General features: G+C 44.5%; 2 protein-coding genes across 2 annotated transcripts; both read right to left on the bottom strand.

The window, feature by feature from the left end:
- Positions 1 to 1,040: 1,040 nt before the first annotated feature.
- On the bottom strand, positions 1,041 to 3,149 carry rpl31 (ribosomal protein L31). The gene is made up of 5 exons (XM_037761346.1): positions 3,075 to 3,149; positions 1,954 to 2,057; positions 1,619 to 1,744; positions 1,195 to 1,307; positions 1,041 to 1,104 (listed from the first exon to the last, which is right to left on the bottom strand). The coding sequence occupies exons 2-5, from the start codon at positions 2,055 to 2,057 to the stop codon at positions 1,073 to 1,075; spliced, it is 375 nt and encodes a 124-aa protein (XP_037617274.1). The 5' UTR covers positions 3,075 to 3,149; the 3' UTR covers positions 1,041 to 1,072.
- A 1,824-nt stretch (positions 3,150 to 4,973) lies between these two features.
- Positions 4,974 to 16,475, bottom strand: zc3h13 (zinc finger CCCH-type containing 13). The gene is made up of 20 exons (XM_037762048.1): positions 16,284 to 16,475; positions 14,162 to 14,338; positions 13,886 to 13,989; positions 13,582 to 13,696; positions 13,285 to 13,396; positions 12,975 to 13,141; positions 12,671 to 12,819; positions 12,309 to 12,509; positions 12,052 to 12,219; positions 11,557 to 11,912; positions 10,841 to 11,335; positions 10,472 to 10,726; positions 9,835 to 10,360; positions 9,582 to 9,703; positions 8,041 to 9,273; positions 7,217 to 7,924; positions 6,983 to 7,126; positions 6,536 to 6,736; positions 6,170 to 6,333; positions 4,974 to 6,029 (listed from the first exon to the last, which is right to left on the bottom strand). Exons 2-20 carry the CDS (start codon positions 14,327 to 14,329, stop codon positions 5,748 to 5,750), a joined length of 5,670 nt encoding a protein of 1,889 aa, XP_037617976.1. The 5' UTR covers positions 14,330 to 14,338; positions 16,284 to 16,475; the 3' UTR covers positions 4,974 to 5,747.
- Between the last annotated feature and the right edge of the window lie 671 nt (positions 16,476 to 17,146).

Below are 17,146 nucleotides of genomic sequence, written 5' to 3'. Positions count from 1 at the left end.
TGTGTGTATGTATATATTGCATGTGCATATTGTATATTATAAATTGTATATTATAAATAATTGTGCATATAAGAAAAGATAAATAGTCGATATGTTTAAGTTAAATATGTTAGTAATGAATTCATATTGTGATTAAGTTATATTATAAGTAATGAATTGGTATTCTGAATTGATAACAAATTTATAATTTGTTAAGGATCATTATATCAGTAATTAATTTATATTTCTGTATGACACAGATTAAATTCATTTTGCAGATCTCAGACCAAATTTCTCAATTTACAGGCTCCTTTCTAGTCACTAGTTGGGAAGCGGAAAATCAGGGCTAAAGTCGAGTAGAGTGAACTTGCTATAACCAAACTGCCAATCACTGGGCATTTTCATAATGTAATAATCACATTTAGTACCAACTCGAAGGGACTGGAAGATCTTTAGTCGTATGTTGTTTTTGGTTGTACATCTGAACAATTTGTTCACTCTGTATAAGCTGAAACTGTTTGTCCTCTGAACACCCACACAGGTGTTTTCACTTATTCTGGCTGATTAGACCTCTGCTCAGGTTGAAGGTGCAATGAAAGCTGACAGGAGACTCAAGAAGATGTCACTAAATTACAGTGAGCAGAGATCTAATCAACCAGGTAAACTGAAAACACCTGTGTGGGTGTTAATAGCTTTTAACGCAGGGTGCAGAACCCTCTGAATATCCTCCACTGTCACCTCTCTGTTGTCAGTGTCATTACTAAACCCAGACTGAGGTGTAGGCATTTGTGGTGTAGACTACAGGTAAAAGAAATGCACTGCAATAATTCTCTTCACTGTGAAAAGATAGGAGCAGTACAATTACAAGAAAGGCAAAACAAACCATGTTTTCAGGGTATGGGGTTGAATTGTAATGGACTTTTTTTGCATTTTTGAAGGGTTAATATTACTGTTTAGGATATTCCTCTAAAATGATTATAACCATTAATCAAAATCTAAAACACCCCAAATATAACATTTAGTAAAGTGCATAAACAGAAATAAAGACACAAGACAAGAGCTCCTTTTAGTTTATTTATTCGACTCGCAGAGTTTAGTTTTCATCAACATTGACTGTCTGCAGACCTGTTGGAAGAAGAGAGGGGGGAAAAGATTAATGAAATGTCTTTGTTGCTTCAGTAGGTGAATGACAAAGTCCCATAGCGGCGTATTTACCTTTGCATGTGGTGACAGGAACGTATGTGACCAGCGTGTACAGTTTGTTTGGGGAGTCCTCGTCCTCATTACGCTTCCTGGACAGGCGTACGCGCATCCTGTATGGCACGTTCCTGCACAACACACAACAACACAAGGTTACCATCTTCACTGAATGCAAATGATTTAGTATTGAAGTCAGAAAAGGTGACACCACCACCTCACTCATAACGCACAGCATTCATAGTATGTTCACTTCCTACACATCCGTCTTAAAATCAACCAGTGACTTCCCCGTCATGTGTGTTCAGAAGGCACATCATGTCTGAGCTGACAGTAGGGTGGCACGATTTCAACATTTTCATAGTTGTGGGCAGTCATTACTTAGACCAAGTTGGCAGAGCATTTTTGCTCAGATATGAGTACTAACAGTGTATCATCTCACCTGACACCCTTGCTCCACACTGCCTTGTTGAGGCGAGTGTCAATGCGGACATCGGGAGTTCCCATCTCCTTCATGGCGAACTTGCGGATCTCCTTGATGGCGCGGGGAGCTCTCCTCTTGAAACCCCTGCAAGAGGAAGACACCATTAATCACACCCAATGAACTGATTCCAACACTGATAATTATTTTGACATTAATCTAATACTAATCATGTGCTGTATCTATGTTGTGCAAATAGAAGTTTTACTGTTGTCAATTCATTGTATCCAAATACTCTAGGTAAACAGTTTGAAGACACTGCTTTCCACTGTCTTCTGTGTCCTTGCAGTACTCACACTCCATGGATGCGCTTGTGGACGTTGATGGTGTACTCTCTTGTCACCACCTCGTTGATGGCTGAACGCCCCTTCTTTTTCTCTCCTTTCTTGGTTGGGGCCATCTAGGAACAACATGCTTAACGTTACTGCTTGTGCATATGAATATTATATGAAGCATTACATCTAACGACACAGACTTAAACCCAGTAACACCGGTGTCCTGCCAAAAAGTGATCATCCACCAAAAACGGATTCATCGGCCAATTTATAGTCTACAGCTGCTGTTATCTGGATCAAACAGACATTATGTGCAAAGGTAAAAAGTACTGTGCTGGTTTATATAATCTAGGGCACAGAACAGGTCAAATAATGCAGAGGAGATCATTTCTATAACCCATCCTTATTATTACAGTCTAAATCCAAATATAAACAAGGATATTAAGATAAAATAAGAGATAAAATACAAGTGTATGAAATAAAAAGTACTATTTCTAGCACCAGTGCCTAAAAGAACAACAATTAAGTAAGATACCTTTAGTAAAATGAGTAAATAAGATGAATATTGCACATGTTGGACATTAATATTACACACAATGAACAGCTATATTGCACATGAGAATGTAAAAAGTAGTATTGTAGACATTCCAGACACATCAGAATACAATAGTGGCCTATTATTGCCTATATCACCTAAATAACATGCCTGACAACTAAACTGCAAGCACTTGTTTGGCCATATTGTGATCGTTCTGTTAAGGTTTCATAGAGACATACCCAAGGCTATTTGCCATTATACCACGAAGATACAGGTATGTGTATTTGCACATTATGACTGTTTGGTCCAGAAAACACCAGCTGTAGCTTAGAAACTGGGCAATATACAGTGGAAATACACTTTTGGTGGAGGATCACTTTTTGGCAAGACACCGGCATCCCAAAACAACGTGAGCATAAAGCTAGCTTGCTCTAAAATGTAAATTTAAACGTCTTTAAATGCGTTAAATCTCATCAAAAACGTCACGTAAAGGACAACAAAACACTTATGTGTATGTTTAGAATTAGTACGCAGTTAATTTTGTCTTTAAACTCGCAGGATGGCGATAGATTGTAGAAATATGATTTCAGTAAAAAGTACTCACTTCAGCTCGGAGTAGAGGCGGAAGTCGGAAGGACGGACTTAAAGCAGAGGATTGTGGGTAAAGGAAACCGGTGCGTTTTATATTATGTCCGTCAATAACAGATTCCGAGGACAGAGCTGAAAGAAATAGAAATATACTTCAAAGAAACTGGATTTTTTTATTTTTCAAAACAATATTTTTTATTGAATTTTCCATATAAACATATATACATATATACACATACAGACAGACTAATAATATTAATAATTAAATTATACAATGAAATGTTTAGTCAGTCCACAGTAATCAAAGAAAGAGAGACATTTAATGTATTTCACATATCTAACAAAGAAAATAAAAGATAAGACAAAACAAATAAATACCTCAAAGAAGAACAAAAAAAAGAAAGAAATAGAAAATGAAATATACTTCAAAGAAACTGGATATTTAATAGAATTTAAATGTTAGTCTACCTTTTAGAAGATTTTGAGATATTGAAAATTAGGTGTACATTTTTGCATTATTATGAAAGAAAGAAAGAAATTAAATATACTTCAAAGAAACTAGATATTTAATAGAATTTAAATATTACTGTACCTTTTAGAAGATTTTGAGATATTGAAAATAAGGTGTACATTTTTGCATTATTATGAAAGAAAGAAATTTAAATAGAAATATACTTCAAAGATACTGGATATTTAATAGAATTTAAATATACTGTACCTTTTAGAAGATTTTGAGATATCAAAAATACATTTTTGCATTATTATACTATTTAAACACAGCATGGACACAGAAATAAATGTTGTATGGCTAGTATTTATGTTTTAGGACTAAGTGTAGTATTATTGTGAATAAGGTCATCACAGAAGAGGTGGGTCGTTGCAGTTATAATGTACCACAAAGAATCATTAAATGTACAAGGCTTTGAACCAGTTTAAGACAGAAAATAAGAAGAGGCATTTCAACCACTCACAATATAATATTTGGTATGTTAGGCCAATCAGCTGCTGATTGTCTTCAGTCTTCATCATATACTGGTATCAAACCTAAAAAATAATGCCTGAAAACTGTAATTTTAAAACCATTGTATAAATTATAAAACTGCATATTTCCTGAATCAGACTAGGAATCACACTTAGGGAAAAAAAATCATGGTTATAGGTAAAATTCAACACTTACCTCAAAATGCAAAAAGCTTGCATCTAGTGGCTGTCCTCATAGCGCATTGTGGTAATTTATTGTGATACTCTCAATAAACTAGCTCTATATTTGAATTCCTTCAGGTCCCCGGTTTTGTCCTTATTCGGTAAAATGTCATTACAATGTAAAAAAATGTCATTCTACATTTATTTTACAGTAAAAAAAAAATACAGCGTTAAACCAGATATTACTTGCACATCTCAAAATTGACCACATACCTTAAACAAAAATAAATATGTAGTAGGAAAAGTGTTTTCCAACACCACATAGTTGTGGTCAGACTAAAAGATAGTGGGCTACAGCAGAGCCCAATGTCTGTAATGTCACTTAGATTTCAAGTCACAGTTGCATGGCAGAGAGGAGGGGGTCATGTTGAATCCAGGGCTCTAAGATAACAGCCTTTTTCCATTCTTATTATGTTCTTTAAGCTGTTCAGAAGCTGGTTTGTCCATTGAATTTGTGTCCAAGCACTCAGCATGCACAACCTGCTCTTTTCAAGTGTCACTGTTGAACTAAAGAGTGTTGATAGAACCACATCCCAGAGGTTCAGAAGTCTTTTTATTGTGACTCTGGATGGTCAACCACTCCAAATTATTTATCCTTTCAGTCATTTTATCTAAGAAGTCTAGTGTCTTTTTCCTATTGGGATAGTTTTGGCTCCTTTTTTGGATGATGTGGGCTGGTGAACGTTAAGGAGAGGAGTTCCACATGGCAGTGTTGGAGATCTGGTACTCTGCAGTCTATTTTGTGCTCTGCACTCACTTCAGTTCATTTCAGGTAGACATTGCCAAACCATTCAAAAAAACAAATACATCAAGCAAAAAAGCAATAATGTTTCCAAAGACTAACAGTTAGAACAAATAACATTCAAAAGGAGGAATAGTTTGGCAGTGCTTATTCATGAGTTCATTCAAGTCCCTGCAGGATGTTTCAGTGTTGTTAGTCAGTAACACTCTGCGGCAAATGCTGTAGATTTGCTCCGCAGATATTTTGTAATATGATGTAAACAAAAATAATCAGAACATCAAGTGTCACATTATTTTGAAGGCTGAACAGTCACTTTATACGAAGCAAAAGACCCGTTACAGAAATCAACATCTAACCATTTTAATGCACAGTCGTAGTAACCAATGCACAATATACGAAAAACAAAACATTTGAACTTGGTTAGGCAGGTGACACCGACAATTAAAAAGCTGCTCTAAAACATTGAAATGCACAAAAAAAAACAAAGTCATTTTTAGGTGTGTTTCTATGCGTCTCATACATGGTTCATGGGTTCACACCTCCATAGGCTAGAATGTCCAGTAGACTATGGCACAGCACTTGCAGATCATCCAAAACATGTAAAGCACGACTAAGATTCACAATTTTGTTGTTTTTCCTTAATTTTTCCTGTCCTGACTAAAAACTGCTATGTATGAAATGAAAGGGGACAGAGTCAGGGAGAGTTAGACGTCTTCACTTTCATGTTAATTAAACCCATTTCTTTCAGGACACGCACACCTCGGGCTGTGCTGTGCTGAGCTTACTACTATCAGCTGGAGCTGGAGCGGCCTCGGCTGCTGCTGCTGCTGGTGGTGGAGCTGCTGCTGCAGGTGCTGCTGCTGCTGCTGGTGCTGGTGTTGGTGTTGGTGCTGCTGCTGCCGACCCAGCGTCGGACCTTTCTGGGGCCGAGGCCTGGCCGGCCATGGTCCTTCTGAAGAGACGCATGCTCATCTGCAGCAGCTCGTTGTCTACCACGGGCGTGGTGGGGTACTGCTTGGTTAGGCCCTGAAGAAGGATATTTAAAACACATCTCTCTTAAACATGCAGTTGTAAGGTCAGCATATATAAATGAGAACGACCGAGATCGACACACAGTAACCGCAGTATTAAATTCATCGTTCCGTCAGTGATTGGATGACATCTACCTTGTCGTTTTTTAACAGCTGCCGGCGGATGGCGAAGTCCCTGCGGGCACACAGGGCCTTGCAGCAGGGTCCGAGGTTTCTCAGTAAACCTGCCCTCTCCACCCGCCTGTTCAGGGCTGCCATGTTCAGAGCCCCCAGGTCATGCTCAAACAGCTTGTCAGCATCTGGCAGGACAGAGTTGACAAGTTTTTAGACAAATGGATCCAAACAAAAAAAGACTAAACTAAACAGAATTCGAGATAAATTTGAATAAATACTGTACAATAATGTCTGTAATCATGTTACCAATTTAAAATAAAGGAAACATAAGGAAAGCAAAAAGAACAAGCGTCGATATTAAATGTCGAAGATGGACAAAACTCTCACCTTTGGGGTCGTCCAGCTCAGACTTGCACACCTCTCTGACTTGCTCCAGGAGCTCAGGCCCAGCAAGTCGCTTGGAGATGCCCGCCCTGAGAAGCACGGCCCCTGGGGTGAACCGGAGCAAGGCTGCCCCTGCTGCCCGGGGTTCCTGCTTCTGTTTGGGCATCAGGCTGGACCAGTCCACATCAATGACATCCAGAGGACCTGTCAACACAAAGGAACGTCTGAGTAGTGTACTAACATTTCTTTGTCAGTGTTTCTGAGGATATGATGAATTTCAGATATCTCAGATTTCAGCAACATTTTCCTGAGATGTTTAAAACGTTTTGGAATAAATCTAATCAATCCCTCAAAGCAGAAGTAAACAAATCATTTTCCCAATTAAATGGAAGCATAACAGAAATTAATTTCCACATAGACATTCTCCAGAAAGAAAGTATTTCCCGGTACCTGTAATTTTTTCCTCGTCTTGTTGATCCTCTTTTTTCTGGCTGTCAGCCAGAATTTCATCCAGCTCGTCATCACTGATTGGCTCATACTCCTCTACCATAGATGCGACTGACTGGCCATCGTCTTCTTTCCCATCATCGTCTCCTGTGAACACAACACACAAAAGACTCCTTTAAATAAAAGGTTGGAAATTTGGAAAGAGAGTCACATTAAAACGTGTTTTGATCTTCTTACCATCGATGCTGTCGGTCTTCTCCAGCTCCCGCTGCTCTCCGATGGGATGGTGACTGTTGCTCGGTTTCTCCGGCTCTGCGGGGCTGAAGATTGCTCTCGGCAGCAGAGGCTCATAGTCGCTCCTCTCCGGTCTCATTATTTCCCCTCGCAGGTCTCCTCTCATATCACCCCTCAGGTCCCCTCGTCCTGGGGCCCTGGGGTCCCCGTGGGGCGGCAGGTCCATCATCATCATCCTCTCCCTCTCTCGATCGCCGCCTCTGTCGCCTCTACCGTCCCTCTCCCTCTCTCGCTCTCTTTCCCGCTCCCGATCATGCTGCTGGAGGAGTCCTTCAGGGAGTAAGCGTTCCCTGTCCCTGATATCCCGCTCCCTCAGGAGAGGTTCCCGGCCAGGACGCATCAGTAGGGGCTCCCGTCCCCTGCTAGGCCAGTCCCTAGGCTCAGGCTCCCAGTCTCTCTGTTGCTGTAGGGGCTGCTGGAGGAGCAGCGGCGGCTGCTGCTGCTGCTGTTGTTGTTGTTGTTGTTGCTGCTGCTGCTGCTGCTGCTGCTGCTGAGGCCGGAGGTCCTTTCGGTCTCGTTCCCGCTCAAACGGCTCCCTCTCTCTCTCCCGTTCTCGACTGTCGTAGGAGCCGGCGCGGGACCTGGACCTGGCCTGCTGCTCAGAGTCAGGAGAGCTGCGCCTGGAGCTGTGGCTGTGGGAATCCTGCCGGTCTGTAAGACAATAAAGACGGATATAAGTTAGGCCGTGATCAGGTGTTTTAATTAAGCATGATGGCAGTATAGTTTACAAAAGGTTTATGGTTAAGTGTGTTAGTGTGTTTATCTACCTGAGGAGGTGCTGCGGCTGGGCTCTCCTCTCCTCAACTGGTCAATTCGAGACTTCCTCTCGGCCCCTGGAGGCTCAGTCACGACGGGCCTCTCTCTCTCCCTTTCCCTCTCGCGTTCTCTTTCTCGGTCCCGAGAGTTGGCGCCCTGCAGCCTGCCCCGGCGGGGTCGCGGACCTTGGGGGTCATCTCGATGGGCCGACTCGTTGGAGGGCGATCGCAGGCGTCTGGACGAGGTGCGGCTCTGGTTGCTCCCCATGCTGCTGCTGCGCGTCTGCTCCGGGGGGAGTTTGCGGAGCAGCGGCTGGGACATGAGGGGCTGCGGAGTCAGAGTCTGCAGCAGCATCGGAGGATCTTGGGGCAGCAGAGGGGCGATGGGAGGAGGGTTGCACCGCTCCCTGTCCCTGCCCACTCTGGGAACACCAGCTCTCTTAAGAGGCTCAGCCGGAGCCGGTGGAGCTTGTGTTTCCAGTGGTACTCCTCGGTCTGTGACCTCCTCATCTGACCAGTCACTGAAGTTGTCCATTTTGGACAGAGGAGATGGCTCCGTGTTAACTACTGTACCGCGAAGATCAGGCCTCATGGAGGGTGGTGGCGTCCGAGGACCTTTCTTCTTCTTATTATGTGGCTGAGGGGCAGATAAATCCTCATCAGACACATCGGATTCTCCTTCTCGTGACCGTTTCCTCTTCCGATCAAGCGCCTTCTTCTTGGCTCCTTTCCTGGGGGAGTGTAAGGGTAAGGGTGGAGGTGCATCTGTAGGAATGCTGGTCGGAGGCTCGGGGTTGAAACGATCTCCTGCGCCAGCTAGGCTGTTGCTAACGGCAATCTCCTCTTCTTTGCGACCCTTCTTCAAGCCCTTCCTCTGCGACTTTATCTTCTTTTTGCCCTCCTCGTGGGACTGGGAGCCGGCGGTGTCTTTGTCTTCGCTGCCAGTGGTGAGGACCGCAGGAGGTGGAGGGGGAGGGGGAGGAGGCGGCGTGGACTCTCGCTGGTCTCTGCCTCTGCTACGGGAGTCAGACGGGGCGTCTGCGAGGTGCTCTCCTCGCCTCTCGCCTCTGCTTCGTTCCACGCGAGGCTCCAGGTCCTCGTGGCGGCTGCGTACTTCCCTTTTGTCCCCGGCTCCTCTGCGCTCCTCTTCCTTCCAGTGACTGGGCTTCTCATCAGAAGGAGTCGCCCTCGGCGGAGTACGCAACAATGGCTCCTGGGGCCGCACCACCTGGCTCAGCAAGCGATTTTTTTTCGGCACCTGCACATGAACAGTCACATAACCACACTCAGTACTTTTTAAGCCAAACAACAGCTTTGACAACAGGCTGCTTCTCTGACATTCTGGGCTCTTCATTGGAGGCATTTGCCATAACGTGATTAACAGTGTGTTTGTCTTTAACAAAGAGTGTATTTGCAGTATACGAGAGGTGCGTTCCCCAATAAATAGGAGTGTGTCCTTGCAAAAAGAATTCCCCTACTGTCAGATGGATGCAGACACACTGGGCTGGGGAGGAGGGGCTGTGGGTGGAGCTTGGCCTGCCCTCGGCCAATCGGGCGCTCACTTTTCTCTTCCGCGCTGTTGTAGCCGTCGCTGTCTGCAGGACTGACGTCACGCGTTGCTCGCTTAGGCGAGGATCGGGGACTCGGGCTGCTCTCCACCCTGGGCCTTTTCCGACTAAAGGAAGAAGTGAAGAGAAGAATTATTACAACAAAACGTATATATTGTATATAAATGTAGCGTACAGTTTGAATAATGTGGTAGAGGCAAAGAAAACTTGAGAATAAACCAAGTAGACTGATACATGCCTCGTCTTGCGGTCGTCCCGGGTGTCTCTGACGGACCGGTCGTCCCTGGTGTCATCTCTCCTCTCCCGCCTTTCCTCTCGTCCTCTCTCTCGCTCCTCCCATTCCCGCTGCCTCTCTCGCTCCCGCTGCTCCCTCTCTCTCTCCCTCTCCCTCTCCCTCTCTCTTTCTCGCTCCTTCCTCTCCCTCTCTCTCTCCCGTTCCTCCCTCTCTCGCTCCCTCTCCTCCCGCTCCCTTTCCCTCTCTCGCTCCCTCTCCCTCTCTCGTTCCCGCTCTCGCTCTCTCTCCCTGGCCCGCTCCCTCTCGGCCTCCTTCTCTCGCTCCTTCTCCTTCTCCCTCTCCCGCTCCTTCTCTTTCTCCCTCTCTCTCTCCCGCTCCCTGTCCCTCTCCCTGTCTCTCTCTCGCTCCCGGTCACGGGTCCTGTCGTCTCGTCTCTCGTCCGTTCTGTCTGTCCTTCGCTCCTCCCTCCTCTCCTCCCTCTCAGACTCCTCTGATCTCTGGTGTCTATTTGGGGAGGCTGCTCTTTGATCTGGGAAAACAGAAAGTTAAAAAGCTTAGCCAAAATCATTTTAAATTAAAAATCTATCAGACAACACACTCACACAACGTAAAGGCTTAAAAAAAGAAGTAAACCCCTTACCTCCACCTCTGTCTCGGTTGTCTCTGCGATCCCGCTCTCCGTGCCCTCCTCTCCTGTCGTATGAGGAGTCTCTGGCCTGCTCTCCTCTCCTGTCACCCTCATAGCGGTCTCGGTCTGAACCCCGTTCAGAGCTCTTTTCGGTTGCACTGCGATCTGTGCTCCTCTCCACGCTCCGTTCACGCAACGAGCCGCTCCGTGACTCCCAGTTTTCATGGCTGCTTTCCAGTTGGGAACCCCGGGAGTTTCTGTTTGTGCCTGAAAGGAGATAAAAGATTACTTCAAAAAGGGAAAAAAGACACACAGAGTAAAGATGCAATGGTTATACAATACAAACTATGGAAATGAAGGCTGAATGTGATGTCAGCTTGCCTTTATCAGATGTTTCATTAGCACGCCCTCTCCCTCGTCCGTTCCTCTCAGCTCTGTCCGTCCTGTTCTCCGTCCTTCCTTCAGCTCTGCCTGCATCTTCGCGTCCATGACCTCTCCCGTAACTCCTGTCATCCGGAGCCGGTTCATCCTTCCTGTGGGTGTCAGTCCTCTCCCTCTCTCTCTCCTTTTCTCGCTCTCTTTCCCTCTCCTTCTCCTTCTCCCGGTCCCTCTCTCGTTCCCGCTCGCGGTCTCTACGCTCCAGCGACTCCCGACTGGAGCGGGTCTCTGTCCTGCTCTCTCTAGAGTCCTTTACGTCCCTGTTGTCTCGGTGGTCGCGAGAGTCTCGAGTGGGTTCCCTTCCTCGGTCGCGGGCGTCCCGTCGCTCGCGAGCCTCTCTGGTCTCCCGGTCGTCACGAGCGTCCCGTGACGAGACCTGTTCAGAGTCATAGTCGCGGTCGTCGCGGACGCCGTCCTTCTCTCGCTTGCTGCGGCTTTCTGTTTATAAAGAGAGACACAAAGGTTAACAACTGATGAAAGGAATCATTTAAAACCCTCCAAAGAGCCAAAATCCAAAGATCCAAAATCCAAAGAGCAGGATTTGTGTGAAAAATTTAGGTAAAATGACCATATTTTATGTGGTAAATGTGGTAAAAACAAACAAACTATAAAAAGACATGACAGAAACAAGAAAATGCATTACTAGAACATAAATTTACCATCTCTGCGCTCCTGTCTGCGCTCCTGAGCAGGCGGACTCCTCTCTCTTTCACCACGGCTCCTTTCGCGGCTCCTCTCGCGGCCCCTGGAGCGGCGTTGGCTGGGGCTCGATCGGTCGGATCGGCGGTGGGGCGAGGAGGCGCTGTGGGAGGCCGGAGGTGATCGGGAGCGCCGGGAGCTCGGAGGGGAGGAGGCGGAGGCCGGGGCTGCTGTGCTCCGGTGGTAGGTGGGTGAGGACGAGCGGCGCCGACGAGGAGACGAAGAGTGCCGCTGCGCAGAGGAACCCGAGTGGGAGGATGGGGAGTGGTGGCGGGGAGGGGTGGGGGTGCGCTGGTGGCGTGGGGGAGTTGGTGACCTGCAGTGATAAAGGACGGTTATTTCCTATCCATACTGTTATGATCATTATCAAATAATACCAAAGAACTGTTGCATTAGTTTTAGGTAGTCGTCCAAGTAGCAAGAAAAGCTTTGCTTAATGGCCCACATGTGCTCACCTGCGGGGAGGGGAGGCCAGTGCAGGCGTCTTATGGGACGAAGCTTTAGGAGAGGTGGACTTCTTCCTGGCTGGGGGTGAAGTGCCCCTAGAGGGAGATGACACGCTACCAGAACGCTCCTCTGATGCCACTGACCGCTTGGCCTTGTGGGAACTGTCTGATCGGTCCCTATAAACAACACGGGTATGTTAAAAGAGGATTCTTGCATAAATGAACACAAAGAAGAAGAAGAAGAATTTCTTATCTCCACACTTTACCTGCGTTTTTCCTTCTTCTCTTTGTGTTTCTCTGTATCTCGCCCCCGATCTTTCCCCTCCTTCTGCTTCTCCTCGGACTTCTCCTTGTTTTTGTGCTTGCCTTTGTGTTTCTTCCCCATCACAGGAAGGTCCAGAGGGACTGGGGGAGGAGGACTGGGGGTGCGGGGCCCTTTCTTCTTACTGTGGCTCCCTTTTGAAGGCCTGGTTGGAAGAGGATAGAAAACGACTGTCACGTGATATAATTCTCAATGAGTTCTTGCTTCTCAAATGGCCTCACTTTCCATCAAATGTCCCTGAAGTCTGGTGAGTAGTTCATGAGACATCCTGGCAACTAAAAAACAACCATGACCCCAGACTCTTACCTGGTAGATTCTGTAACAGGGGATGACACCGGTGCCTTCTTCTCTTTCTTCCCAGAGCCCAGGCCTTTGGTTCCACTTTTGTGTTTTGGGGATCCACTGGACTTCCTGGATGAGGGTGAATCTTTACTGCTTAACGGCTCTGGGGAGGCCTGAGGGACAGAGACAGGTTTCAAATCAGAGTCCCTCCTACAGACAGCTACTTCAGTGAGCTGTCCTGAGTTACTTTAGAAAACACTTTCAGGCTGAATACTATAAATCATTCTCTTCTTTGACATCCAAGCAAAGATAGAAACTAGCTATTTACCTTCGACATGGCGGTGGCTCTTGTTTTGGTGGGGGTCTCATCTTTCTTGATGACAATCTCCTCCCTCTTGTCCAAGTTCTCCTGCTCCAATTTCATCAGCTCACGTTGAATCTTCTGGCGCTTCATCTCTAGTGATAACTCGTAGTCGTAGTCACCAATATCTGAGTCTAAAAGTCAACAAAAAAAAGCAGAGGCTTCTATAGAAAAGTCCAAATCTTAGAATCTTAGTTCATTCTGAATCAGAAAATCAAACAGACATTCACAAATCATCGGGTCATTTGTACTTAAAACTTGAACAAAACAAGCTAACCTTCACGATTGGTTTCCCACTCTGTGGGCTCTTCTTCACTGGCTGGGGTGCGCTCCTTTGTGATCTTTATATCCTCCTTTTCCCTGTGTCGGCCTCGGGAGGAGTCTCTCTGCTGTAGATGGATACACACAGATGTTAGAATGACACCCACATGTTGCGCCACTTCCTGTGCTTATTCTATATAGGCTACGTGTGTTGCAGTTTCATAAAATAATTCACATTTCAAGTAAAAATCAGCTTCAGAATCAGGGTCAGGGTGGTTTAATACCAGCCATTATTTACACATAGAGAACTCACTCTCGCTGTGGGGGATGTGGGCTCGTCTAAGTCTCGTTTCAAGTTTTCTGGGTCAACATCCTGTCTTTTATTCTTCATCCTCTCCCGCAGATCACCTGTGGGTCTCTCGGCTGACCTGCTCCGTTAAGACATACACAAACATAAATACATGTAAGTTCTGTGCAAAAACTTTAAAACTATAGATACCAAGCTATTTGTTTTGATGTGGACAAGACCACAAAAAAAAACAGTCCTGAAAATCATATAACTAAAATATATGTCAGAAATCGTGATTGCCATAATAAATCAAAACAAGCCATCTTACCGACTAAAGCTAAATCCTTTGCCTCGTGGCTGAGTTCCATGTGTGTAGCGACAAGTGTTGCCGTAACTGCAATTACCGGTCTTCAGCCAATTTCTACAGTGACTCTGAAAGACACATGCAAATGAGCCTGATGAGAGAAAGGAACGTCCACTAAAATGAGACAAACATCACAATAGGGACACAATGAGCACATCAAGTTCAGTATAGAACACAAAACAGGTTTTAATCAGACTACTAAAAGGTTTGTCCCGTGGAAGTATTTTGCACTATACATACATCAGCAGCATTACTCCCAGTGCTGGGGCCAAGTCTCTCAAACACACTGGGCCGGCGGGAAGGGGGGGCGGGGTTGCTGGTGCTGCTGGTCGTGGTGCTGCTGCTGCTGCTGCTATCAGATATGGTTTTTGAATTCTCCACTGTTACCTTCCGCCTGATCTTGGACATTCTGCAGGACTGGAAATATGACAAACAATGCTTTATGAAATGTCAGTGAGTCATCATCTGCATCAATATAACACTGCACTGCTCCCAGTAGACCACTTACACACCAAAAACTGACAATAACCTGATATTTTCAGATGGAATTTCATTCATTCTCACTGTGCAATATCATTTTCCACTTGTACAATTTTGTTAATAGTCTGTTTATTGGCAATACTGTATATAATTCTCCTATTTTTATACTTCCTTCTATTTAAATGGTTCATATTTTGTTACACTTTGTTTAGTTCTTTTTTACTGTGTTAGCCGATGCATCTTGTTTTCTGCACCATCCCCTTTGCTGCTGTACACTGCACATTACCCCACTGCGAGACTAATAAAGGAATATCTTATCTTATCTTAACACTACACAGGAAGCAGGGATGTTAAATAAGTACTTAAATAAAGAGTTAATGGACTAAAAACCTGCGAGGGGAATAAATCAGTGTCCCATACTTGCTTAATAAATGGATCTAGAGCTTAATCAAGGATATATGACTACATATACAACACAGTTTAGATCAAGTGACCCTTAAAAACGCTTTTAAAAACCTTGGTCCACCAACATTTGTGTGACTACACTGCCAGTGTTGCACTGCTGTGCCAGTGTTGCACGTTGCACTGTGCCAGTGTTGCACTGCCAGCCCTGGATTCATTCATTCCTCGTGCAGGGCTACACATGTTAGCACCCTAAATGTTGACTAATAAAACAATTTAATACAGCAACTTTTCTTGAAAGATTGCAATCTACGTATTTGGCTGCATGTAGTTCTTATCTTATCTTAAATTGTGCCAGTGTTGGTTGCACTATGCCAGTGTTGCACTGCCAGTGTTGTGTTGCAATGCCAGTCTGTCAGTGTTACACTGCCAGTGTTGCACTGCCAGTGTTGTGTTGCAATGCCAGTCTGCCAGTGTTACACTGCCAGTGTTGCACTGCCAGTGTTGTGTTGCAATGCCAGTCTGCCAGTGTTGCACTGCCAGTGTTGTGTTGCAATGCCAGTCTGCCAGTGTTGCACTGCCAGTGTTGTGTTGCAATGCCAGTCTGTCAGTGTTGCAGTGCCAGTGTTGTGTTGCAATGCCAGTCTGCCAGTGTTGCACTGCCAGTGTTGTGTTGCAATGCCAGTCTGCCAGTGTTGCACTGCCAGTGTTGTGTTGCAATGCCAGTCTGTCAGTGTTGCAGTGCCAGTGTTGTGTTGCAATGCCAGTCTGCCAGTGTTGCACTGCCAGTGTTGTGTTGCAATGCCAGTCTGCCAGTGTTGCACTGCCAGTGTTGTGTTGCAATGCCAGTCTGTCAGTGTTGCAGTGCCAGTGTTGCACTGCCAGTGTTGTGTTGCAATGCCAGTCTGTCAGTGTTGCACTGCCAGTATTGTGTTGCAATGCCAGTCTGTCAGTGTTGCACTGCCAGTATTGTGTTGCAATGCCAGTCTGTCAGTGTTGCACTGCCAGCCCTGAATTCATTCATTCATGATGCAGTGCTACACATGTTAGCACCCTCAATTTTGACTAATAAAATAAATTTAATCCAGCAACTTTTCTTGAAAGATTGCAATCTATACATTTGGTTGCATGTCTATACATGTGGTTGCATGTAGTTCTCATATAGGGAGCCACATATCCAAAACATAAACACATGCAAATGGCCTGTTGTTGTCTGTGCAGCAGGACTTCTAGCTCAAGTTGCTAACTAACTACAGGGCTTTTAATGCTTACGTGTTTTACAATCATACACGTGTGTGTGAGGTTTAAATGTGCAGCCACGTGCTGACTGACTAACTCATGCTTTAATAACACCATCTAACGCAGGCTAATGCTACCGCTAGTTAGCATAACGAGCTAATGACTTGCGCGGGGCCTTCCAGCCTCCTTTAAGGAGCTTTGTGTCTAAACAGACTTTATAGAGTTTAAAAACACCGCTCACCCAAGATATTAATTCGGCGTCGCATCTACTTGAGTCCAGGTAGTGTGTGGATGCAGCACTTGTAAGAAAGAACAAGGCTTATTCTGTGAAGTCAGAGGCAGAAGCTGCCCTGCTAGCCTTCATAGTGGAGCATCATATGGGCCGCGTCTTCTTCAGTGGTGTAATAGAGGCGGTCGGGTTGGACTCCGGGGTGTTGCACGCCCGCCGATCACCGGATGTGTGTTTTTGAGCTTTTATTTTGTAGTACTTCATGGACAATGACAAGAGATGACTTTCTCATTCTTGGAAAATTTTATTTGCACAAATTCAAGTATATGAAAGTGAAACCTGGTTTAATGTGTTTCTTTCTTACATAAAAGCCACCATAAAAACATTTTGAAAAACATACTAACAAAGATTGAGATTTTTTCAGGAAGATGAATTGACATAATTAATTTGATTAAATTAAAATATATCCATAAAATGATATGCCTTAAAAGACTGCCCTTCTTTTATACTTTTAAAGATAATGATTTGAAACATATTTGACTACGATTGAAAACTTAAAAATTCTAAATTGGCAAAAACTATTAGATTCTTTAGACATTTCAAATTTATTCCAATTGTTTTTTCTTTTTTTCTTTTATTAATCTTTTTTTCCTTTCCTTCCATTTTATTTGTTGTATTATTTATTTTATTTTTATACTGTGAAATATATTTACTGACAGTACTGATTTTTTTTTTTTTTTTAACTTAAATTTTATTGCAGTTTCAGCAACTCATACAATCATAATAACATTCTATACCACTGTATTTTCATTTTTATAGCTGTCTCATAGTTTTTTTTTAAAATCTTACAGCTTAAAACAAGGTGGAGAGAGAAA

The sequence above is a fragment of the Sebastes umbrosus genome, chromosome 24 (genome assembly GCF_015220745.1).
Source record: "Sebastes umbrosus isolate fSebUmb1 chromosome 24, fSebUmb1.pri, whole genome shotgun sequence".
Classification (NCBI taxonomy): domain Eukaryota; kingdom Metazoa; phylum Chordata; class Actinopteri; order Perciformes; family Sebastidae; genus Sebastes; species Sebastes umbrosus.
Note: the sequence above shows the minus strand (reverse complement) of the source record. Positions and strands in the feature narration are given on the sequence as shown.